The following is a 24343-nucleotide window of genomic DNA, read 5'->3' as shown; positions in this document are numbered from 1 at the left end:
CAGAAATTATTATGAGTAGCCTCATTTTTAACATAAACAAATATAAAACAGAAGGTGAAGAGGTGTTGCTTTTAAAACCCAGCTCTTTCTCTACATTTTATGAAAGAGATCTTTCAAGTTTAGAGGGAGCATGTTTTTAGTGTAAGTAGAGAATATTTTGGAGGATTTTTACTGTTCTCCTTTATTTGACATCTCTTAATCCTTAATATCAGTTTTTAGTAAATGCTTAAAATGGAAATTTTACTTCCATATAGTAGTCCTTCTTACAACACTGTCCTTGATTTCTGCAGTTACAAATATGCTAAATTCTCCCCAAGGGTACTTTTGGGTGAGCAAAACAGTGGCAAACTCTAGGTTTCCATATTCAAATAACTGAATGATTGATCTCTTGGGACAAAGATACTGGACATGTTGATTTCTCTAAACCAACAATTTTCATGAATAAAATAATGATTCATCTCAATTTCAGTCATCGTATTTTACCAAAATTAAATTCACTTGCTCTTGACAGATCCAAGAGCAATTCGAGGATTTCCTCTTGTGCAGTGTGGAACTGTTCTTAATTAAAGTCATATCTGTGGGCGACTTTCAGTCACAATTCCCATCCCTGTCATTTGGGACTGAGAGGCCCTGGGATGCTTCCTGCCCAGGCTGCCACAAAGCATTATCCAACACAGTAACCATTTATTCCTTCCCTGCCTCTTACCCATGAATCAGAGGGTTGCCCCTGTGGCTACAACTCCTGAACTTCTGCAAGGCATGAGCTGCTGTCTCTGTGCAGGTGCAGGCCAGGCAATTTGAGCCTGTATTTTATGAGATTCTGAAGCAGCTCATGGCAGGATGTGTAAGTACAGTCAGACATGAGGACAACAGCTAACAGAATGCCTAAGAGGGGCTTGGAGACCTGGCACAGCCAAGAGGAGCATTCCCTGTTCAGCCATTCTTCTTGCATTTACTTCAGCAGTGCTCTGAGAATTGGTAAATAGCCCACATGGGGCCACCTTCTCATCTTTCTAGGTAGATCCTCTCCTCTCCCCCCATTTTCCTTGAACTCTACATTCCAAATTACTCCAGGGATAACTGATGTACAGGAAGGTAATAAGTGACAAAATCAATTTGCTTCAAAGAGTATCAGGCAAGAAGCTTGCTCACTATTAGAGTACACACTTGATTACATTTTTAAAAAATGTACTAAGTAATGGAACAAATTTACAGATATATAAGTATACATATACATATGTGTGTGTGTGTGAGTGTGTGTGTGTGTGTGTGTGTGTATGCCACATTACAAAACACTATGCACAGATACATAAATTCTTACCAAGATTAGATTTTGAACTAGGGGAGGAATAAAACAGACATGAAAACTAAGAAACATGTTAAACCAGTTATCCTGGAAATTAGATTATTATATGCTTAAACTTAGGTACGGTTCATCAGGTAGTACTTCTGTACTTGCCATATTATCAAGAGGTTGTTCTACTTACAGTAGATGACTGATGCCATGGGCTAATGCCCTTAGGATTTTTCTGGCAAACTCAGTAACAAAGGAAATTAAAATCTAAGTATAATTTAATCATTGTTCTACATCATTGTTGTTACTGGAAAATAAACATGCACAGCTGCCACCAATGAAATATTTGAACAAAAGTTTGTAAAACTATAAAAACATTGATAATCTGTATGATAATTGTCCATGACCTGCTTGCAGCAGATTCTGAAGAAGAATGAATTGCAAAGTAGCAAATCAGCTTTGTGTTTCTTGATGCTTTTGAGTACAATCTCTCTTAACAAAAAAAAAAAGGATAAATCGCCAGAACTGCTTATTATACCACTGTCTTCAAGTTGCTCATCATCTTTTGCACGATATAGAACGAGGAAGTCTCTTTCCTGAATGCCCTAACCTAAGATCCCCAGCGAGTGTGTCTAGGTTTTTCGAAGCTTCTCCAGCAGTTCCCCGTTTATTCATTGTTCTTCCCATTCACTACAATCTTGAGTTAATGGCTCTGATCCATTCATCTACCTTGGAAAGATGAAAAGATGTGTTGATCCTGTTATGATTTGCACAGGTCACAGCAGGGAGTTCTAAGTAGCCGGATTACATCCATTTCATAACTTTATCATCTTTCCGTATCAAATGCTGTTGTTTCCATGCAGCTCCTGGAGCCCTGCCTGTCTCTGAGGTCTGAGTTTTGAGTAATGGCCGCAGCAGCCCTTGAGCTGCCAGAATCCTCAGCAGGGGTCTGTCCAGACACTCCTCGAGCCTTCAGTATTTATGGGCACAGCTCCGCAATCTAGAGGCATGATTTCAGATTGTACTTTTCTCCATCTATAAATTCTGCACGCTCAGTTCTCTCCTCCTCCCATGGCCCTGTGGAACATTTAAAAAGGCAGCTTGTTTTTCAGGCAGGGCTTTAAGGAAAGAGGCTGCTACCAGCAACCACCGCGGAACCCCCCAGGAGGACAGTAGCTTCTTCTATTGTTTCTGTTCTGATTTACTTTGAAAAGTCCTGGGCTTGGTGCAGAAGGGCATAAATAAAACTATCCAGGTCTCGAGAGACTAAAACCATAGATTTATCCTTCTACTACAAAAGTAAAAAGAAATAGAGAGGGCTGCTAGAGATATCAGCTCACAAATTCCTAATCTGCAATTTCATATTACAAAAAAAAACCTCAGAAAAACAACAAACCATATATTCATTTATATGATAGCAAAGCCACACATGACCTGAATTGATATGGCAGCAATAACTGGCTGTAAATTATTTAAGGCTATTCATAATCTTTATTTTTATTTTACTACTATGTGAATCTTTACGTATTTCATTGCAGAAATATTGTGTTATATAATACTAGAGGTCCAGTGCACGAATTCGTGCATGGGTGGGGTCCGGCCAGCCTGGCCCCAATCAGGGCGAATCAGGGCCAGGCCTGTGGAGAGGAGGAGATGGCAGGAGGTTGGCCGGCTGCCCCCCCCCCCCGAACCCCCCCTTCTCCCCGCTGATCGGCCTGATCAGGGCCGGGCTGGCTGGGGGGAGGGGCCAATGACAATTGGTTGGCAGCCCCCCCCCCAACCCCCAACCCCTATTGGGGAGGGGGCTGACTGGGGTTGGGGCTGGCTGTAGGGAGGGGCTGTGGGTGGTGGGTGTTCCAGTCACTGGCTTTTTATATATAGAGATATGGGATATGTACCTCATCACTTTTCTGAAATCTTTAATTAAGTAAATAATTTGGATCCTGAAGTTTATCTGACCTCAAAGGATTATGGACCTGTTGGGCTATTGTTCTGAAGAAGGGAGTAAGTCTTGAATTCTTAACAGAAGAAATTACTAACATTTCTGTTTTTGAAATGGCCTTGATTTTACACCAAATCAAGCTATTCTTTAAGTTGTTTGTTTTTATAGCAACTATCCAAGAGGGATGGGATAAAAGGAAGACATTTATTTATGAATTTAGAAACTTCTTGCCTAGCAGGTATTTGTTATCTCCATACGTGTATATTATGGTAAATGGACTATGGCACAATGAACAGGTTTACAATATGCTTATTATGGGCTTCATTGATTTGCACATAATTGCTGCTTTTCATGTGCTTGTGTATTTGGGCATTATAAACTTCAACGGCTCTTTCAGAGTCTCCCAACCAGCCCTGCACAGAAGCACTCCAGTTAGCAAGTCCCAGAAATTACAGGTTCCCTCTGACTTGTATTGCGTCCCTGAGGTTCATGAGGTTCAACGTAGTTTCATTCAGGTTCATCTCCAACATAGCCCAGAGATGAATGGCGTGTTTCTAGTGTAAGCAAATAATTACTTAAAAGTCATTTCATCAATGTTAATTCAGTTGTAATGTGATCATTTCTTTTTAAGAATATTTTAATTGAGCCAACTCTGCCTTAAGTAATAGAGAAGAAATTTATAGCTTCTTATTCTCTTTTCAGTGTTGTCCTGCTTTAAAATATATGTTATCACTTGAGTATGCCAAGCTAAGCAAATTGGAAAATGAACTACGTAGTCTGGACTCTATGCTTCAGGACCTGTGATTTAAGACACTTGTGAAATGCAGGAATGCACACACAGTACATGCTTTGGACAGGGCTCTTTTTTATTTTTTATTTTTATTTTATTTATTTTTTATTTTTTTTAATTTCTTTATTGATTAAGGTGTCACATATTTGTCCTCATCCCCCCATTTCTTTTTTCTTTTTTATTTAGTATTTTGTTACTCCTGCCCTGAAGATATTTTTCCCATTGATTTTTAGAGAGAATGTAAAGGAGGGAGGGAGAGGGGGAGAGAGAGAAAAAGAGAGAGAGAGAGAGAGAAACATTTGATATGATGTTGATTGATTGCCTCCCACGTGCACTTCAACCAGGCCAGGGATTGAACCTGCAACCCAGGTATGTGCCCTTGACCAGGAAGCAAACCCACGACCCTTTGGTGCATGGGCCAGCACTCTAAGCAACACAGCCACTGAGCAACACATCCAGGGCCATGTGTTTACATTTGATAAACTTACTGTCATTTCCAAACTTCTTTCATATCCCCCTACAAGTTCCTTCATCTTTCTCTTCCAAATACCACTCTCTCCTATCACCTTCCCTTTATTTAATACTCTGTTGCTTTTGCCTGTCTTAGTAGTCATATAGAGCCATCATAGAGATTACAATATGCTACTGCAGCCAGTGTTCTGATTCCCAATAAATAATAGTCATTAATGGAAAATTATGCTTTTTGTATGCCATGCATTTTTTTACATTCAGAATCTTTCTATGTGTTTATGACTCATTTGGAAGTCAAACTGTACAGTTCTTTCTCTGCCAGTTGACCTCACCTCATAAACTTGGCTAAGTGGGTTATGTCTAGTCTGTCCATTTCTGAATCCCATTTGGCCCTGAGTAAATTTCTTTCTTTCTTAAAAAAAATATATTTTTACTGATTTTAGAGAGGAAGGGAGAGGAAGAGAGAGATAGAAACATCAACGATGAGAGACAATCATTGATCAGCTGCCTCCTGCTGACAACCCCCTGGGGATCGAACCCGCAACCTGGGCATGTGCCCTTGACTGGAACCAAACCTGGACCCTTCAGTCCACAGACTGACACTCTGTCCACTGAGCCAAACCAGCCAGGGCCTGAGTAAATTTCTTAACCTCTCTTTGCCACAGTTTCTTTCCTTACTTGTAAATTGGGCATGCACATAGACCTCTTCTTAGCAACCATAATTGTTCTCTTGAGTTACTGGAATTTTTTTCTTTATGGGTGCTATTAAAACTCTAAGTGACCAGATTTTCTATTTTCTTTGGATGCTAGGAACTGCAAAATCAAATTTTCAGCCCCACTCTACCAATTGTACGAACCTTTTGAATTGTATGTCCTTACACCAATATGTCTTGTCATCCTCTCAGAGCACCTCCATTTCTTACCAAGTAGACTCCTCTCTTCCCCACTAACACATGTACCAGTGATGCTAACAGATAACAAACAGATAACTCATTTGGGTCTCAGTTTTCATTTCCCTATTGAATTTATAGCATTTCCACTCAAGAGTTAGGCAGTGGCATAGGTAAAAGAAACTATAGAGAAAAAAAAATGTACTGGACGTTCTTTGATAAGCAGTAATTCAATTTTATATTTAGTCCATGAATAAGTATGGTCAGAAAGTTGCTCCCTTTTCTAGGGTAAATGAATTTATGAAATGAGACAAAAAATATTGAATCATTGCTGAAATCTATTAAATAGCATGAGCTAAAAACTGTTTTCTAGGCATTTATCATGTGTTAACTTTTTAATTTTCACAGCAGTTCTATAAAGAGAGTGCTATTATTATTCGCTTTTTACAAATGTGTAAATTGGGCACAGAGAAAGTCAGTGACTTGCCCAAGGTCACACAGCTGAGAAGCCCAGATCACAACCCTGGCAGCCTGCCTCCATTGTTCATTCTCTTAAGTCCTTACATACCTCCTCTCTGGAATGTAGCTTACTTAGAGGAAATTTTACTCTGAAAAGTGAAGTAAAACTATTATATAGAATTATCAGTAATGCTAACAAGCCTTGAATCTATTATCATATAGACTTCCCTCATATGAGAAAAAATAAGTAAGATCTAAGGATATGTGATACATCATAAGAGGCACCTACTATCAAATATTTTTTCATTAATTCATAACATTACAATTTGGTCACATTTTTCTATAAGGTTACAATTTTATTAGGTTTCTTCCTAAACATAAAAATGGGTATTCTCCCCCCAAGAGCAGTGTGTTAATCTAATTAAATATTCAAACAAACGAAATAAGTCAATTTAAAGAGACAAGATAATGTCTTATGATCAAGAAGATATTACATTTGAGAAACTTCTTTTAATGTAGTAGAAATGATTCCTGATGGAGAGGTCAGAACTTGTGCCTTGAGGATGATATTCTATGTGGATTATGACTACTTTGAATTACTTTGCAAATTGCTTATCTTCAATTATGCTGGGCCATTCTAATAAGACTTTACTAGTAAATTGAATAATTCATCTGGCTATCGTTATTCCTCACATTACTTTATCAGGCTGATAAAAACGTACCAGAATTACTTGTGTAATTTGTTTCTGATATTTTTATTCCGAAAGCAGGCTGGGTTATGTAACCATCTAAGTCATTTTGGGACATTTTTTAATTAACGTGGGTGAATTATTGCCCTGTTGACTATACAGCAGTTCCAAAGTTAATGTGTGGTACGGGTACATGTAGTCCAGAGATTCTAAAGCATGCTGTCAGAGATCGATGTCACTGTGACTCATCCAGGCAAATCAAAAGTCCGTAAGTACTATCTACCCTCCCAGTGCCCTTTTTAGTAGAAACATATCTCAGTAAATCAAAGAAATGGAGAATTTAAAATGTAAAGAAACTACAGAAAATTTATTTCTAATCAAGCCAGAGTTTATTGAGCTTCTGCTGAGTACTAAGCACTGTTCTGGGTATTAGGGACACAATTAGTGAATGAGATAGATACAGTTCCTACTCTGACGGAGCTTGCATCCTAACAGGAGTTGGACAATGAGCAAGTAAACAAGTAAATAAACAAGGGAAATTTACATACTAGTAAGTGCTATGAGTAACATAAAAATGAGTGATGACATGGAGGATGATTGGAGATTGGAGATAGAGTTTTTTAGATTGAGTGCTCAGGGAAGGCTTCTTTGAGGAGGTGATATTCGCACGGATGCCTGAGGGAGAACAAGGTCATAGCCAGGGGAAGGTCTGTGGGGAATGGGGTGGGAGGAAATTGACATAATCGGTGTAGTTTCAGGCAGAGGGAAGGAGCCCAGAAGCCCTGGGAGGGAGTGTTCGGGTAAGAGAAAGTCCGAAGTGGCTGGAGCAGAGTAAATGAGATGAAGAGCAGTAAAAGGAAGGTCTAAAATGTATGGGACAGCAGGTCATATCGTATTTTATATATCATGTTATGTGGGTGCCTCCTCCCAGCTCTGGTGCTCTGGGATGGGGAGCCTGGCTTGGGGTTGAGACCCCCATGCTTCTGAGTGGGATCCGCTGTAACGGAGATATCCCTCCGGAACCTCAGCTGCTGCCTGTGGGAGCAGGGCCAGCCCTTTTCACATCTCCGCTCTTCCTACCATTCTCTGTGTGGCTTCTTCTGTAAATCCTTGCTTGGAAGACTTCTCCTCAGCTAGTCTTCAGTTGGTTATTCAGGATGATTGTTCTATAACTTAGTTGTAATTCCAGTTTTGTCTTGGGAGGAGGAGAGTGTAACTTACACCTACTCTGCTGCCATCTCCGATCTCCTAATACTTGTAATATTGATTTATTAACTTTGAGGTTTCCATTAGAGATGGCAAGTAACAGTTGGATATACAAGTGTAAATCTCATGGGAGATATACTCCCAGGTATCATATGTTATACATGTTATTTAAAGCATTGAAAGTAGGTAAGATCACCAAAGTAGGCAATACAGATGAGAGAAGAGAAAAGCACTAAAACAATTTTAGCTAAGTCTCTGGAACTCATATTCTTATAAGTACCAGAGAGTGTTTGAATTTTAAACCAGTTTAAGCCCATCAATGGTTCTCAGACGATGCTTGTATGCCCATGATTCTAAATTACCTTTTCTCCTTCAGTAATTCTTTAACTCTTTGCAAAATTGCTACTTTAGAGTGCAGGAAGTGCTTTGAAGGAGAGAAAGTAGATCTGCAAAAAGAGGGGGTGTTTTGCATTTGACATTCGGGTTTGTCTTTCCTTTTTAGCTTTAAATATCAGCTTCAGCAATGACAGATTCTTGACTTAAGAGGATCAAGAAGAAGTAGCTGTTGCAGGTGGTGCCTGGTTATTGTCTCCCCACTGAACAAGAGTGCTTTGAGGGATGTGAGCGCTCTACCACAGCATCTAGGAGCGGGGAGTTGGGGTTGGCCTTAGTCACCTGGGCACGTGGACATCCCCTCATCCCACACAGAGTCAAGTAATCATTGTCAATCTGGGCAAGGACAATCTTATTCTGCAGATCAAAGTCTGTGTGGCAGTGTGGTTGCAATTCAGAAGGGTTTGCGTGAAGAAAAACTTCACCCAGTGTATGTAGAGCAGCTATACTCAGAGTGGGCCTGGGGAATCATTTATTCTTTGGACTGGCGTCATTTGGAATGGTAGTTTGGTAGGAGTAGCCTCAGAGTGAGGTAGATATCCAAAGCGGACTGTTTCTCTTGTGGAGGTGCTGCTTCCAGCGGGGGACCTCCCCACTTCAGTCCACTAAATATGGGCAGTGTCTGTCCTCTGATTGGCCACTTGTACCCTGTACCCCAGTCCTGGTCATCCAGCTGTCCATCCCTACATTGGAGTCCGTTTGCCCTTTTGACCATCTTTTCACATGGGAACCCTTTAAGGTAGCCCTGGGCTAGTTCTGTTTTCTAGGGTACACATTTGGTCTCCAGGAACTGTGCACCCTTGTCTCACTGTGTGTGGAAGTGCGGCTTTAAGTGCGGCTTTATCCTGAGTGATAAAGCTTTATGCTGGAGAATTGTTAAAGGATTGATTATAAGCACGGAAGTAACGTGATTCAGTTCACTTGTAGGAAGAGTGCTGGCAACAGCATGGCTGGACAAGGACATGTGAGGCTGGAGACAGGGAGACCAACTAATCACCATTGCAAAGTCCTGGCAAGAGCTAATGAGGGTCATTGACAGTGGTGAGGAGGAGATGGATGCAAAAGATATTAATACTGTAGATGTGAAAGATTTAATGACTAAGTGGCTGAGAAAGAGTGAGACACCTGCCAGGTGCCTTTTTGTTTTACTTCATAGGTTTATAATCAACTTAATCTTACAACATGGAGATGGTAGCATCTACACTAATAAAAGAGTAAGATGCAAATTGATCGTACCTTCGTGACACCCACCAGCCAATCAGGAGTGAGCATGCAAATTAACCCAACAAAAACCTTTTGGGCTAATTTGCATATGCAGGCGCCAAGCAGCTGGGTTGAGGCGGGATGCTTGTGTCGTCGCCATGGCGATGATGCAGGTGTTCCACACCACCCCAGCCTCTCCAGGCCTCTGTGCAGCATGGGAAGGCAGAAAGGCAGCTCCTGGCCAGAGCAAAAAGGTGGCTCCAGCTGGCGTGAAGGCGGTGCTGGCAGCCAGGGGAAGGAAGGCCCATTCTTACACGAATCTTCGTGCATCGGACCTCTAGTAAGAAAATAGGTGAGAGTCATGTTTGTAATCAAGGTCATCTTTGGACACATTTTTATTTTGAGGTTTATCAGCTTTGCTTCTCTTCTCAATTTGTAAACAATTTTCAAGGAATTGAATTCTGTAAGGAAGAGTTTGCTTGTCATCTGTCTTACTCTTTCCTTTTACAGGAATTCACCGTATACGTTTGCTTTTAGGTACTTACGGTGTATACAGCATAAAGGAAGCACATAAATACCACTTAAATTCTTTAGGCTAATTTGAATTTTCTTTTGAAATAAACAGATTGTCTGCCAGACCTTATTCTTGTTTGTGTTCAAGTTTGTCCTACATAATCCTGGCGGTTTCCATTTCCAGTCCCACAGTGTGTGATATTTATTTTAAGCAGCTGCTTATGAAAGGTAGAATTTAGCAATGATCAAAATGACATAAGGTGGGTTTCTGTTTGAGTTCAGAGTTGCTGGGTAAGTTTCCTTTGAATACCCTTCCTCTCTTGCTTTTTCACGTATGTTTTGGCTGTGAGAATAAATCTAGGAAAACTGCTGTTTGGCCTTTTAGTACAGTGCCAGCTTTGTGATTGCAAATGAACTGTGTTGTACTAAACACCACTGAAATAAAATAAATGAGTCTGATGAAAGCTTGGAACTCGTGCTAGAAATGTAAAAACTCAACAGATGCCATTTGCTGAAACCAAGACCCCTCTAGCAGATGGGTAACGGTTAAACATAAATGGCACCATTTTTCTTTTTTTTTTGGTTCATTTGTTTTTAATATAGTATTAAAAATCCTGCTATTCAGTAAAATAAACTTCTGACATATGTTTCATGACTGTTTGGGGTACCCAAAGATCTTTGAAATTACAGTTATACTATGTTTTATTATATGAGTTCATTGAACATGCAGAAACACATTTTTGTCTGAGCTTTAAAACTTTCTTTGGTATAAATATTTCCAATATTGAAAATAATAATGAGAAATAATCACCAAGTAGTCACAATGGGATATAATGTCCCTCTTTTAAATATTTAATGTTGGGTTATAATAAAATAATATAAATCATATCTTCCATAGTTCATTTAGTGCTTGAGTTTTCTTTACAATATTTTATTTTCTCACATACTCTCTCATCATTTAAATAACACACACACACACACACACACACACACACACACACACAAGAGGATGTTTTCATTCCTTATTAAATTTAATGACTTAGCCAGGTCAGTGTTGTTCAGTGGTTGAGTGTTGACTTATGAACCAGGAAGCTACGGTTTGATTCCTGGTCAGGGCACATGCCAGGGTTACGGGCTCAATCCCCAGTGTTGGGCATGTGGGAGGCAGCCAATCAATGATTCTCTTTCATCATTGATGTTTCTGTCTCTCTCTCCCTCTCCCTTCCTCTCTTTGAAATCAATAAACACATTTTTTAAAAATATATATTTTATTGATTTTTTTATAGAGAGGAAGGGAGAGGGACAGAGAGTTAGAAACATCGATGAGAGAGAAACATCGATCAGCTGCCTCTTGCACATCCCCCACTGGGGATGTGCCCGCAACCAAGGTACATGCCCTTCACTGGAATCGAACCTGGGACCCTTCAGTCCGAAGGCTGATGCTCTATCCACTGAGCCAAACCTATCAGGGCAATAAAAACATTTTTTTAAAAAAGTAATGACTTTCATACCATTTAATGCAATCACTATTAATTGATATTAACTTGCAAGAACCATGGTGCATTACCAATCATTCTATAATATTGAGATATTTTTGGCATAGAAAATATGTGCTTATTTTATAATTTAATTTAGAAGTTTGTGTATCTCTAAGTAAATCTACAGTTTTCCTTGTTTGCCTTTTTTCTGTTTCCTAAAATTATTTACCAAATAATATTCATCAGAACAATTCACAAGAAATTCTAGCAAAGTTAGAAAAATGAGGAAACAATCGGTTAAATATCTAAATGGTTAAGAAAAAGTATCTAAAATATTTATCATAAAGGATACTATGTCATTACAAGGTTTTTTAACTTTGAAACTTATTGCTATTTACAGGTTCAGGTTCATGTCGATTTAGTTATTCAGACCCCAACATCATCGTATCATATGCCAAGAATAATACTGCGGACTGGATTCAGCTCGAGAAAATTAGGTTTGTTGTCATTGAAAGTATTTTTCATAAATTATGACATAGGTGTATTTCTTCTTCCCTGTTTGCCTTCATTCTACCACTGACTTTATTTCTCGTGGTTAAAAGTACTCTGGTTGTTAATTATGCTGAGTTGCATAGACACACATATCATGATCTGCCCTATTGGAATAAGTATTGTTAAAAGGGTCATTTTCCACTTGGAACTTCCCACTGTCGGTAGTAGCTCTAACAAATTATTTTTTGGTAAAAGCACAGAATCCTCCACAAAATTACATCACCCATTTCTCCAGGTGGCCTGACTATGGCCTGGTTTATACGTCTAGGAATATATAATATTACCACCTAAATCTGATCCTTTGTCTGTAATGACAGTGAGTGAACAGCTGCCAGACCTTTTGCATCTAATCTCTAGTTCTGTCATTTTCCTTCTAGCTTTCCTAAGACCAGTTCTAAAATTATATGATCATAGTTATGATGCAACTTGTAATCATTTATTATATTTTCTTTATTTAAAAAACCTTTATAAGAAAATGAGGTAGGGTACTTGAGGGAGAAGTTTATTCAAGTTGAAAAGATTTGGTTAAATTAGCAAGAATCAAATTATGTTTACTCCTGCATAGGTTAAATCATAAAACAAAATTCATAATAGATATTTAATTTCAAGTATGGTAACATGTTAAAAGGAAAAAGATACCTGGAAATTTTATAAGGTCGTTATTCTGATTGGTTTACTTCTTAAATTAGAATAACTCAAGTAGAACATTTTCTACAAGTTTTCTAGTTTTCTTTTTTCACATGCTATTTTCCTTACTATATTTCCATGTTGAAAAATAGTGATTTATTTAGAGGGGGAAATAAATATTAGATTCTTAGTCTTTAACACTAAACCAGTCTATCCAAAGTTTCTAGTAGTATTTCATAATTTTAAAAATGTTACATATCTAAGTGCTAGTCTAACCAAAAACTGAGAAAAATGATTCTAATTCATGGATTTTAATAGACCATCCTCCTCTGTGACAGAATAATCTATAATGTAGAGATACCTGTTTAAGCCAAGCTCTGGCATGCTATGCCCATTTTAAACAGAACATTTTTTTTATTCTTTCTAACTTCTAGTACTTATGAAAATCATGCACATGAAATACTTATTTATATAAATGTCTTTAATCAAGGCGGCATAAATATTAGAAATTTTAACCACACCTCCATCTTTTCTCTATGTAATACTCGTATGTCATAATTTAGGTAAATTGTAGCAGCTTTTTCTTGCTGGAAAACAACTGCATACCTTTGATGTGACAAATAGTGAATGCACATACACATATAATTACAACACATAAAGATCACATTCAGCTGATTCCATTTGGCTTTTTACTAAATGAGATTTTCAATTTAAGGTCATGCATCAAACTGTTAGATATATTAGTGCAGATTTTCCTTTCCATTTGGTGACCAGAATGAACATATTTTCAGTCACTTCTTAAATCTAAATATATTATTTTCATCGTTTTAAATTCCTTATGAAGCCAAAAACATAGTCATCATGAAATATTTTTTAAAAAAGGGGGATTGATTACCCCTAAAGGTAAGGTACACCATCTATAACCTATACTGACAATTTTACAGATATATGTATATGTGCTGCTTTGGTGAGTGAAAAATATGTCTTTTCTGTAGTCCTTTTAAAACTGATTTATAGTAAGTCCAGAGCACTAATAGTTTGCATTTAGTAACACTTAATTTTTGCTAAAGCAATAATCTTTACTATAGCAGATTTCTATGTTGGTAGAATAAAATGTTGAATAAAAATATAGCAGAAGGGCTTAGATTGTAATACATGTAATATAAAAATAATTTTAAATTATATCAAGTTATTAAAGATCGATCTGCATGAAATTTTAAAGAATTATAGAGCATTTAATTCTCATGGCAAATCTCACATTTCATGTAAATAAAACAAAAAGGTATCAGATTAATCGAAATAAAATATCTATTATGTAAAGACTGATTATAAAATGATGCAAAATTTCAAAGTATAGTTTTTCTCCTTTCTTCTTCTTATTATCAAATAAACTGTGCTGAATACACATGATTTTCTAGGGGTGCCATGAAAGTGTGTGCTATTGTCTCTTCAGTGACTCCTTTACTAGCTTAGTCCTGTCCTGTGTTAAAAGTAAACTTCTTGAAGACATGTAATATTTAAACTGTCATCACTTAATATGAACTCCTTAATATTCAGCATACACTAAAAGATTTAAGGGCTATGGGATTATGAGTATTTAATCTGTACTGTATATAGTATTTTTAAGATAATGAAACTACAATCTTCATTAAGAAACAAAGTTGATTTAAGTTCTTTGACTGTGGCACTAATTCCCATCTCACCATATGTTCCAGGGCCCCTTCCAATGTCAGCACAATCATCCACATCCTCTACCTTCCTGAATACGCCAAAGGGGAGAACGTCCAGTTTCAGTGGAAGCAGGAAAACCTTCGTGTGGGTGAAGTGTATGAAGCCTGCTGGGCCTTGGATAACATCCTGGTCATCAACTCAGCTCACAGACAAGTCATTTTAGAAGACAGTCTCGATCCCGTCGACACGGGCAACTGGCTTTTCTTCCCAGGAGCTACAGTTAAGGTTTGATCGCTCTTTTGTTCCTTTTTCTCTTCTCCAAAACCTAAGGCTCAATAAGCCAATTTGCACAAAGATAACTATTCTTACCAAACCTACTAGTAAAGGAATAGGCAATGTTGTTTTTATGTTACCTCCTCTTTTAAGGATAGAAAATATTTGTTACAAAAACATTTGTCCATCCATTTAACAAGGTTTCTTTTAAATATATTTTTATTAATTTCAGAGAGGAAGGGAGAGGGAGAGAGAGAGATAGAACCATCAGTGAAGAGAGAGAATCATTGATCAGGTGCCTCCTACACACCCCACACTGGGGATTGAGCCTGCAACCTGGGCATGTGCCCTGACTGGGAATTGAACCGTGACCTCTAGTTCATAGGTTGGCACTCAACCACTGAGCCACGCCACTGGGCATTTAACAAGTATTTTAGAGGACTCACTGTGCCATGTACTGGACTGAACCTAGAGAGTAAAAACACAAAAAGGCAGATAAGTTTCTTCCCTTCAGGTGGCTATCAACTTAGTGTGGGCAATAAGACATGTCAACATGTAAATACAAAATAGCATAATTGCTATAATTTGCTGGGAAAGTGTGAGTGCTGTGGAAGTACAACTTACAGTAACAAATGCAGGCTTGAGGGTTTAGGAAGGCGATTGGGAGAAGAGGAATCCAGACAGAGACTGAAGAGTAATTTGGAGTTGGCCAGGTGGGAGGACTAGTGTTTCTGGGATCAGAAATGACATACAGTGAGAACACGAAACAAAGGTCTTGGATAATGTACAAAATAGTTTTCTAACAGATTCTTAAGGTGAGACTTGTGATAGTTAAGTCTGGAGACAAGGCCAGTGACAAAACCTTAAAGGTTTTGTAAGTTCCTGTAGAGTTTGAACTTCATGGTGAAAGTAATAGGGAGTCACAAAGCGTTCCAATTTAGTCACACAATCATATTTGAATTTGAACTGTCCCCTTGAGAATGAAGGATGGAATGATGGGGAGAGAAGGCATGCAGGGACACCAAGTAGGAGGCTGATAACAGCAGTCCAATGGGAGATCATGTTGGCCAGAATTCGCAAACAGGATGGGAAAATGTGAACAAATTTGAGAGATTTTTAGGAAAGGGAATGGAGAAGATTGGAGACTTATTAAGAATATGAGGGAATAGTAGGTGTCAAGGACAGATAGAATACACTTTGTCTAATAAGAGCTACTGTTTTTTCAATATTATTTTTTATTAGTTTCAGGTGAACAGCATAGTGGTTAGACAATCATGTACTTTGCAAATTAATCCCCTGATATTTCAAATACTCATGTGGCACCATACATGGTTATTACAATACTAGAGACCCAGTGCACAAATTCGTGCACAGGTGGGGTCCGGCCAGCCCAGCCCCAATCAGGGCAGATCGGGGCTGTGCCTGTCGGGAGGAGGAGATGGCAGGAGGTTAGTGGGCCAGCTGGGGGGAGGGGCCATGGGCAATTGGCTGGTGGGCCCCGCCCCTGGTTGGGGTGAGGGGGCCGATTGGGAGTGGGGCTGGTTGTGGGGAGGGTCTGTGGGTGGTATGCCAGCCGACCCACCCCCAATTGGGTTTGGGGAGCTGATCGGCGGTCAGTGGCCGGGGGAGGAGCCTGGGGAGGTTGGCCAGCCAGCCCCACTCCCGATTGGTGTTGGGGGGCCGATCGGTACAGAGCTGGCTGGGGGGAGGGGCCACAGTCCGATCAGGGTGCTGGGGGCTGATCAGGGGTGGGGCCGGCCATGGGGAGGGGCAATGAGTGGTTGACCAGCTGGCCCTGCCCCTGTCAGAGTGGAGGGGCCGATTGGGGGTAGAGCTGGATGGGGTGAGGAACCACGGGCTGATCAGGGTGGTGGAGGCCCATCTGGGGTGGAGCCAGCTGGGGGGAGGGACCGCAGGTGGTTGGTTGGCTGGCCCTGCCCCTGCCATCTCCTCCTCCTGACAGGCACCCCAGACTATAAAAAATATATATATATATCTTTTTTTTATAGTCTGGGGTGGGGCCGTCAGGGGGAGGGGCTGCAGGAGGTTGGCTAGCTGGCTTTTTATATATATTGATTATTGATATTTCCTACACTCTACTTTATATTCCCTCAACTATTTTGTAACTACCAATTTATACTTCTTAATCCCTTCAACTTTTTCACCCAGCCTCCCAATCCCTCTCCCTTCTGGCAACCATCATTCTACTATTTTCTTTCTTCTTTTATTTATTTAATTTTTTGTTAATCCTCATCTGAGGATATTTTTCCATTGATTTTTAGAGAAAGTGGAAGAGAGAGGGCAAGACAGAGAGAAATATCAATGTGAGAGAAACACATCAATTGATTGCCTCCTGCACTAGCATTGACCAGGGCCCGGGGCCGGGCAGGAGCCTGCAACCGAAGTTCATGCCCTTAACTGGAATCAAACCCAGAACCCTTCAGTCTGCAGGCCGACATTCTATCCACTGAGCAAACCGGCTAGGGCTCAATCTGCTATTTTAGTCATGCAATTCTATTCTGAACTCTTCCCAAACACCCTTAAATTAATTACCCAGAGTCTATGGTGGTACCCTCTCTGCTTTCTCATTCCCAACTTCTGTTTGTCCAATAAAAAAAGGAGCTAATTTTGCCCATCCTGCATGGCTCAGTGGTTGAACATCGGCCTATGAACCAGGAGGTCACAATTCATTTCCCAGTCAGGGCACATGCCCAGGCACATGCAGGAGGCAGCTGATCAATGATTCTATCTCATCATTGATGTTTCTATCTTTCCCTCTCTGAAATCAATAAAAAATATATCTTTTTTTAAAGAAAGGTCTACTTTTTATCAAGTACTTACTGTTCTAGGTACTTACTCCTTGAGGCATGTGTATACACACACACACATACACACACACACACACACACACAGAATTATATATATATATCATCTCATATAATTTGATCCTTATAAACCTATAAGAAAGGTGCTATCTTAACCCCATTTTACAGATGTTGAAATGGACTTAAAGATGTTGAGTAACTTGTCCAAAATATACCTCTCACCAGTGGCAGATCCAGGATTCAAATACAGGAATCTGACATAACCTTGATCTGTCACCAATAACTTTGCTTATATGTAATAAATACAAACTGATGTGCTTCTGTTTTTCCTTTTTCTTCTCAACATTCATTTGTTAAATTTTCATTTTCTTCCCCATCACTTTCTGGCTCTAGGTGAAAAGATTCTTGCTTTTTTCATATTTATTTATCTTGCTTCAACTTTATTCCATTAACCCTGCATGTTCCTTCCTCCAGATGACTGATTTTCAGACATTAGAATTTAGTAAGTTCAGACCAAACACTGGTCTCTTCTTTCTCTTCTGTAGCTGATTTTGTTTTCACAATCCTAGTTATGGGTCCATCTCAAGTACTGACTTCTGACCTAAAGTGAACTTAAGTAGACAGGACTATTAAAATATTTTCCTTAGGGAGGCAGGAGGCATTTTCAGTAACCTGCCTGGGAGATGAAATAGAATGAGAATGGTGGGACACTAAAGAAAGAAGTCAGCCTTCTAATGGGAGCAGACTGTCTCTGACAAGGATGTTAAAAGCCAAGGATCATACAAAGGAATGCCACTGACAAAAACTACAGCATCATTCCTTAATATGGCATCATGTTCCCTCCATACTCAAGACGTGTGTAGGCCTAGAAGATACAAACCAAACTCCCTGGCATGTAATTCAAGACCCTTTCCAGTCTAGGCCCAACCTAACTTTTCATCCTCATCTGCCCCACTGACTACCAGCCTCACAAATACAGCATAGAATTACACACCCTCACCCCTTTATACATGCTTTCCCACCTTTCTTTTTTCTCTGCCTGGAAATTCCACAGCATCCGCAAGGGCCCACCCAGCTCAGATGTCTGTCCATGTGAAGTTTTATATAGTTAATGTCTCTCTCCTCTCTGTGCTGGTATAACCATTAGGTTGAACAAAGAGGACTTGGGGTGGGGCCAGGCTGTAGAAAACAGATCCATTCTTTTTCCCAAGTGACCATTCAGATTCATCTCTGCCTTCTTTGCATGAAAACTAAAGCAGGTCCTAAGACAGCTGATAGACCAACACATGTCATCCCATCACTTTAGTCTCCTACAGTATTGGTTTAAAAACAAATAGGACTAGTTTACTGTAGCAATCCAAACCTCAAGTTTCATCCATAGTTCCTCCCTCCTCCAGCCTAGGTCTACTGCAGTGGGTGGGGAGGGAGGCAGTGGTCATGTCCTTCTCTTTCCTTACCATCCACCACAAGTTTCAGCCTCTGAACCCTCCAGGGCTGGGTCTGATGGAAGGAGAAAAGAAAAGATGCAGATATTGTTGTAAGCCAAAAGTATTAATCCCTGATCCTGATAAATGATCAAAGCTGGTTCTCTCTTGAACCTACCAATAGGCTCCTTGGAAATCTCCCCACTCCTCTCCAAAGCTGGGGATGCCTCCCATGCATCTCTCCGGGACCTCTGGCTAATGACTGCAACCTCTTTCTGCTGAGGGCTTCTTGCTCCTCTACAGAGTAGATCAGGGGCAGGATCTTAGACAAACTAGGTTGTCTGTTGTGTGCACAGGCCCAAGCCTAGTCTGTGGTAAACAGTCACCTTGGATCCATCAGTGGGAGGGAGAGTAGTTACTTCTTACAAAACAAGAGAATAGAGAGTAGTAAGTATGCAAACTGTCCAGCTGATGAATTTGAACATAATGTTTGAGAGAGTCAGGTCAAATAAGAAAGGAACAAATGAGTCACTGGCATTCATCATACATATTTCTCCTTGCCTTCTTTAGATTTCTTCTTTATTCAGTTTTTTTGGGGGAATATGTAATCCATTTCATATGAGCCTGTCCTTGTTTATCTAAAGTAGGGCAAAATGATATAAGACCAAATAGAGTAATTAACTTAGGATTTTATGTGATCTGGGGAATTGCAATTATAGGTCACCACTTTAAATCTGCCCTGGGTTGGTAGAAAGCTATTACCATCTGTTGGCTCTTTAGTAATTAATATGAAATAGATGTATAACAGTACCAGTTTCTAACACTGAACCTGGCCTTAGATTTGTTGTGCTTTTTTATTTGGAAGGGCTGTAAGAGGTTACAGAATTGATATGTTTTTCCTATACAACCATCTGTGTTTCTCCTCCATTCTCCTCACAAGTTCATGGCCTTGCCTGACTCATCTTCCAATGTTTTCTCAGAGAACTTGCCCATGTGGAAGAAAAGGCACATAATATTCTTATGCTTCTAATTACCATCATGATATTTTATTTCCCACAAATCCCTAAGCAGCCCTTTGTTCATGACCAAGTAGGTGGGACTCTGACTGCCAATAAATACAGTGCTGCAAGTCATAAAGCTCTCAGAGCACCTCCCTCATTAGCAATCTCCCAGAGTAAGCAGATCGTGGGCTTAGCACGGCAAAGGGCCTGCAACCCTTTCAATATTGAGTCCCATGTCTTAATTATTGGTTGTGATGATTTTGCCTTCCTTTACAGAATATTTCTTTTTTTAACTGTTTTATATGATTTCTGCCAGTTCATTTGTAGTCGTGAGAATAGCTACTGCTACCATAGCTGCCATTCTGTACTTTACATTCCCGTGATTATTCTATAACTACCAATTTGCACTTTTTAAAAAAAGGTTTTTATTGATTGATTGATTTTGGAGAGAGAGAGTGAGAGGGAGAGTGAGAGAGAAAGAAACATCGATTCGTTGTTCCATTCTTTATGCATTCATTGGTTGCCTCTTGTATGTGTCCTAACCCGGGATTAAACCCACAACCTTGGCATATTGGGACAACGCTCTAACCAACTGAGCTACTCAGCCAGGACCAAATATATATTTAATCCCTTCACTTTTTTCACCCATCCCCCGAAAACCCCTCCCATCTAGCAGCCATCAAAATGTTCTCTCTATTTGTGAGTCTGTTTCTGTTCTACTTGTTTGTTTTGTTTTTTAAGACTCAATTGTTGATAGATATGTATTTATTGCCATTTTATTGTTCATATATTTTATCTCTTCTTCTTCCTCCTCCTCCTCCTCCTCCTCCTCCTCCTCTTCTCCTCCTCCTCCTCCTCCTCCTCCTCCTCCTCCTCCTCCTCCTCCTCCTCCTCCTTCTTCTTCTTCTTCTTCTTCTTCTTCTTCTTCTTCTTCTTCTTCAAGACCCTTTAGCATTTCATGTAATACTGGTTTATGGTGAGAAACTCCTTTAGCTTTTTCTTGCCTGGGAAACCCTTTATATGTCCTTCAATTCTAAATGATAGCTTTGCTGGGTAGAGTAATCTTGTCACTGGGGTGTACTCCTGAAACTAATATAACATTATATGTCAATTGTAATTTAAAAATTAAAAATTATTTACATTAATAAAAAGAAAAAGGAAAAAATGAATTTAGTGAAGAAAGGTGTTCCAATTCAGTGTCCTAGGGGAAAAAAAGGAAGTGGGAAAATGATGAATCTCAGGGAAATTTCTGGTGTCCAACTCAGTGACAGTGGTCTTGGTTTTTGTCATCAGAGTTTAAAGGAAATGAAGTGATTTTGCGGGGCTCCTTCCATTTAATCATATAGTATCGAGAATCAGTGTTTCATCTTGGGTAGGATTCTCATATCCAGGAATGATACTTACAGTAGCATGGATACTGGATAATAATAAATAATAATAGTAATCATAGTGGTAAATGATAATGATGGAATAGTATAAATAGTAATAATGATGCCATTTTATGAGTGCTTGTAGGTGCCAACACTATGAGAAAGACCCTATCATCCAAGTTTTACATGTATAGCAGATGAACATTGAGTATCTAGATGTTTACTGCTTAATGTTCCTTAGTCAGTCTGGAAACATCTGGACAAGTCCATCAAATCATCTCTTTCCAACTCCTCAGACACACCCTGCAATCTGAGACTATCCTTAATTTTAAGTTCAAAGAAAAACACTAAATGTAGGTTTTTGAAGGTTTAGCTTGGAACTGCTGCAGCTGCCTACTTTCCATGACTCACCATCAAAGAGAAGAGCTGCAAAAATCAGTGAGGTACTCAGAAGGAACCCAGGGACAAATGGCTAGGGAAGAGCTGTGCGCAGGTTTTAGTTTGTAGGGTATTTTCTTCATCCTTCAATCTATCCAACTCCCCATGAAGCAGAGTTCCCAAATGGATCAACATGCCATGGAGGTGAATATTGGTCAAGCAGCTGCTTTATTTATTTATTTTTTATTTTTTATTTATTTATTTTTGGTATATTTGTTCACTCTCATCTTTAGTTGTAGTTAAAATCTGTATTTTGCAAGCATGGATGATCTATGGCTCCTTGATATCTGTATGTGTGTGTGTGTCTGTTAGGGAGAGAGGGAGTGCTTTGCTCACTCACCATTAATAAATGTTGATATCTGCTCAGCTACCCTGGATACTCTCAGCTTGCAAAGGCATAAATCACTGGCTTCTGTCAAGTCTGGAATTGACCCACAGATTAAATGCAGATCACTATGAGATAGGTGCTGTTATTTGTATTTTTTATTTTTAAGAAATCTTCCCACTCTGATTGCTGTGCCTGCACCTGCTAATCTTTTTCTGTTTATTATCCTACCTCCTAGTGTTATTAGCAAGGGATTCCAGATTTCTTCTTCTACACATTTATGGGAACTTATATTGAGAAGTAAATCAGTGCTGACTGTCAGAGTCTGTTATAAAGTTTTGTCCTTTATAATAGGCTATGATTTGACCACATGTATTCAAAAGAAGTTCCTTTAAAATGTAATTTATTAAATTTTGCACATTTATGCCAAGGACTTGGAGTAACTAAGTATACGGAATTTAGACAGGTCAGATCTTAACCTTCTCTCCACTACTACTTTCAGTTAACTAGATTGCTTCCTCTCTCCTACATTAATTATTGATAAATATCCAATAATGTCAAATTTCCTAGTTTAACAAACATCGAAGGCCCTAATGAAGACAACAACTATTAGGTAAATCAACAATTCATTAGGGGAAGCATTAAATTAGAACAGGAGAGTTTATTAATTTTCTTATAGCTCTTATACATTATGCATTTGCCAAATTCATTGTCCCAGTGGACACTACGCAAATCTCCAGTCCTATATAAGAATTAAAGCTTTCACTCTGGGTTTCTGCTGCCACCTGTCTAATACTATTGTCACAAATTGTTGAAACATTAATGGAGAATAAAAGTCATTACATCCAAATTATGAAAACATGTAAATTAACTTGCCTGAAAATTTTAAGACTTGATACAAGTTGAGGCTAATGAAAAAAATCTAAGACAAATAGTGAAAGGGATGATCACACTCAAAGCAGAATTCATTTTTAAACATGCTTTTTGGGAATATAATCCCCTGGCAGAGCAATAATGCCCAGAAATTGAGCACCCCAGAAAAATGGTCTCAACAATTCATTTAATGATTTTCTTTTTTTCAGAGTGTAAGGACAAACAGGAGGAAATCAGATATGTTTTCCAAAAATGTGATTTGCAAGTCATTGTACTGGAAACTCTCTGGTCTGTAACTTGAGGGATTGGAGTCCTGGCTTTCTAATGAGGATAAACCTGAGCTCAGTAAGACTTGTAGCTAGTTCATGTTCCCATGTCTTTTTCCATTAAGAATCGGAATGTTAACTATGATTTCCTGGCCAGATTCCAGCTTGGTTAATTGCATGCTGTCTACCTAAATTCCCTTTGCTTGGGATGTTCTTCACTTTGGATTGCATTGCTGTTATTGTCATGTTTCCCCCAAGAGCTGGGTACATGATATTGTAGAATGAGCCAGAATATAATTTGTTAAGCTAATAAGAGTACTTTGGGGATGAAGGGTTAAATGTAAGTAGTGTGCTTTTCACAATTCCCCTCAATGCAGCCTATTTGTACAGTAATTAATGTGGAATAGCATTAGTGAAACATGGAATTGAGCCAAATCACCATGATGAGAGTGGCAATAAGCACAGAAACAAATAATCTTGATACTTTCTATTGAAAATAACTATTCAAACAAGTCCCCAGAGCCTCTCTGCCTAATGTACCCATTTTTTGCTTGTTTTTGGTCTGAAGCTGACACCATTAATAACTAATTAAGTTAATACAGTAATTGGTAAGTGAAATTTATTTTCTTCTATATGAAAATCACAAATGAACATAGTAACTCCCTGGCCAGTGTGGCTCAGTTGGTTGAGTGTCATCCCAGGCATGGCGAGTTTGATTCCTAGTCACGGCACATGCCTAGGTTGCGGGTTTGATTCCCAGTAGGGGGCGTGCAAGAGGCAGCCAATTGATGTTTCTCTCTCTCATCAATATTTCTTTCTCCTCCTCTCTTTCTTCTCTCTCTAAGATCAGTAAAACATATTTTTTTAAAAAGTAGTAATATTTTTCCATCAGCTTTGTACCTAGACAGTATAGTGACACTCATTAACGTAAGGTTTGTTAAATGAATGAATAAAATGATACAAAAAAGAGGAGGGAAATAACATTTACTGATATCCTAAGATTCACCAATCTTTAGTAGGCATGTTACTTATAATATCTCATCTAACCATCACAATTACACCCATTTCACAGATGGAAAAGTAGGCTCAGAGAGGCCAAGTAGCTTCCCCAAGATCAAACAGCTTTCATTTTCATAGCCAAGTATATTTACTATAAAGCCAGGCCCTTTATTCCTCAGTATTTGCAGCCTTCCATGTTGTGGTTAGTATCCTTGGCCTTAATTTGAGGAGGCAAGTCTGAAAACCTCAGACACTGAAAGTCAAGTTGATCCCCATCAACAAGGTTAACAACTGCCCTATGGAATTTTACATTGTTATCCTTCCTCTCATTACTCCAATTCAAAACTGTCACTATTGCCATTTTAGAGTTG

The 24343-nt window shown here is 39.1% G+C and overlaps 1 protein-coding gene across 2 annotated transcripts in view; it reads left to right on the top strand.

The window, feature by feature from the left end:
• The window catches only part of RELN (reelin), a 455662-nt gene that overhangs the window by 228495 nt on the left and 202824 nt on the right, over positions 1–24343 (top strand). For both annotated transcript variants that reach the window (XM_008149850.3, XM_008149843.3), the window contains exons 9-10: positions 11729–11825; positions 14223–14463. In XM_008149850.3, the coding sequence (XP_008148072.2) occupies positions 11729–11825; positions 14223–14463 (338 nt within the window). The remainder of the gene's footprint in view (positions 1–11728; positions 11826–14222; positions 14464–24343) is intronic.

The sequence above is a fragment of the Eptesicus fuscus genome, chromosome 14, assembly GCF_027574615.1.
Source record: "Eptesicus fuscus isolate TK198812 chromosome 14, DD_ASM_mEF_20220401, whole genome shotgun sequence".
In the NCBI taxonomy this organism is placed as follows: domain Eukaryota; kingdom Metazoa; phylum Chordata; class Mammalia; order Chiroptera; family Vespertilionidae; genus Eptesicus; species Eptesicus fuscus.
Note: the sequence above shows the minus strand (reverse complement) of the source record. Positions and strands in the feature narration are given on the sequence as shown.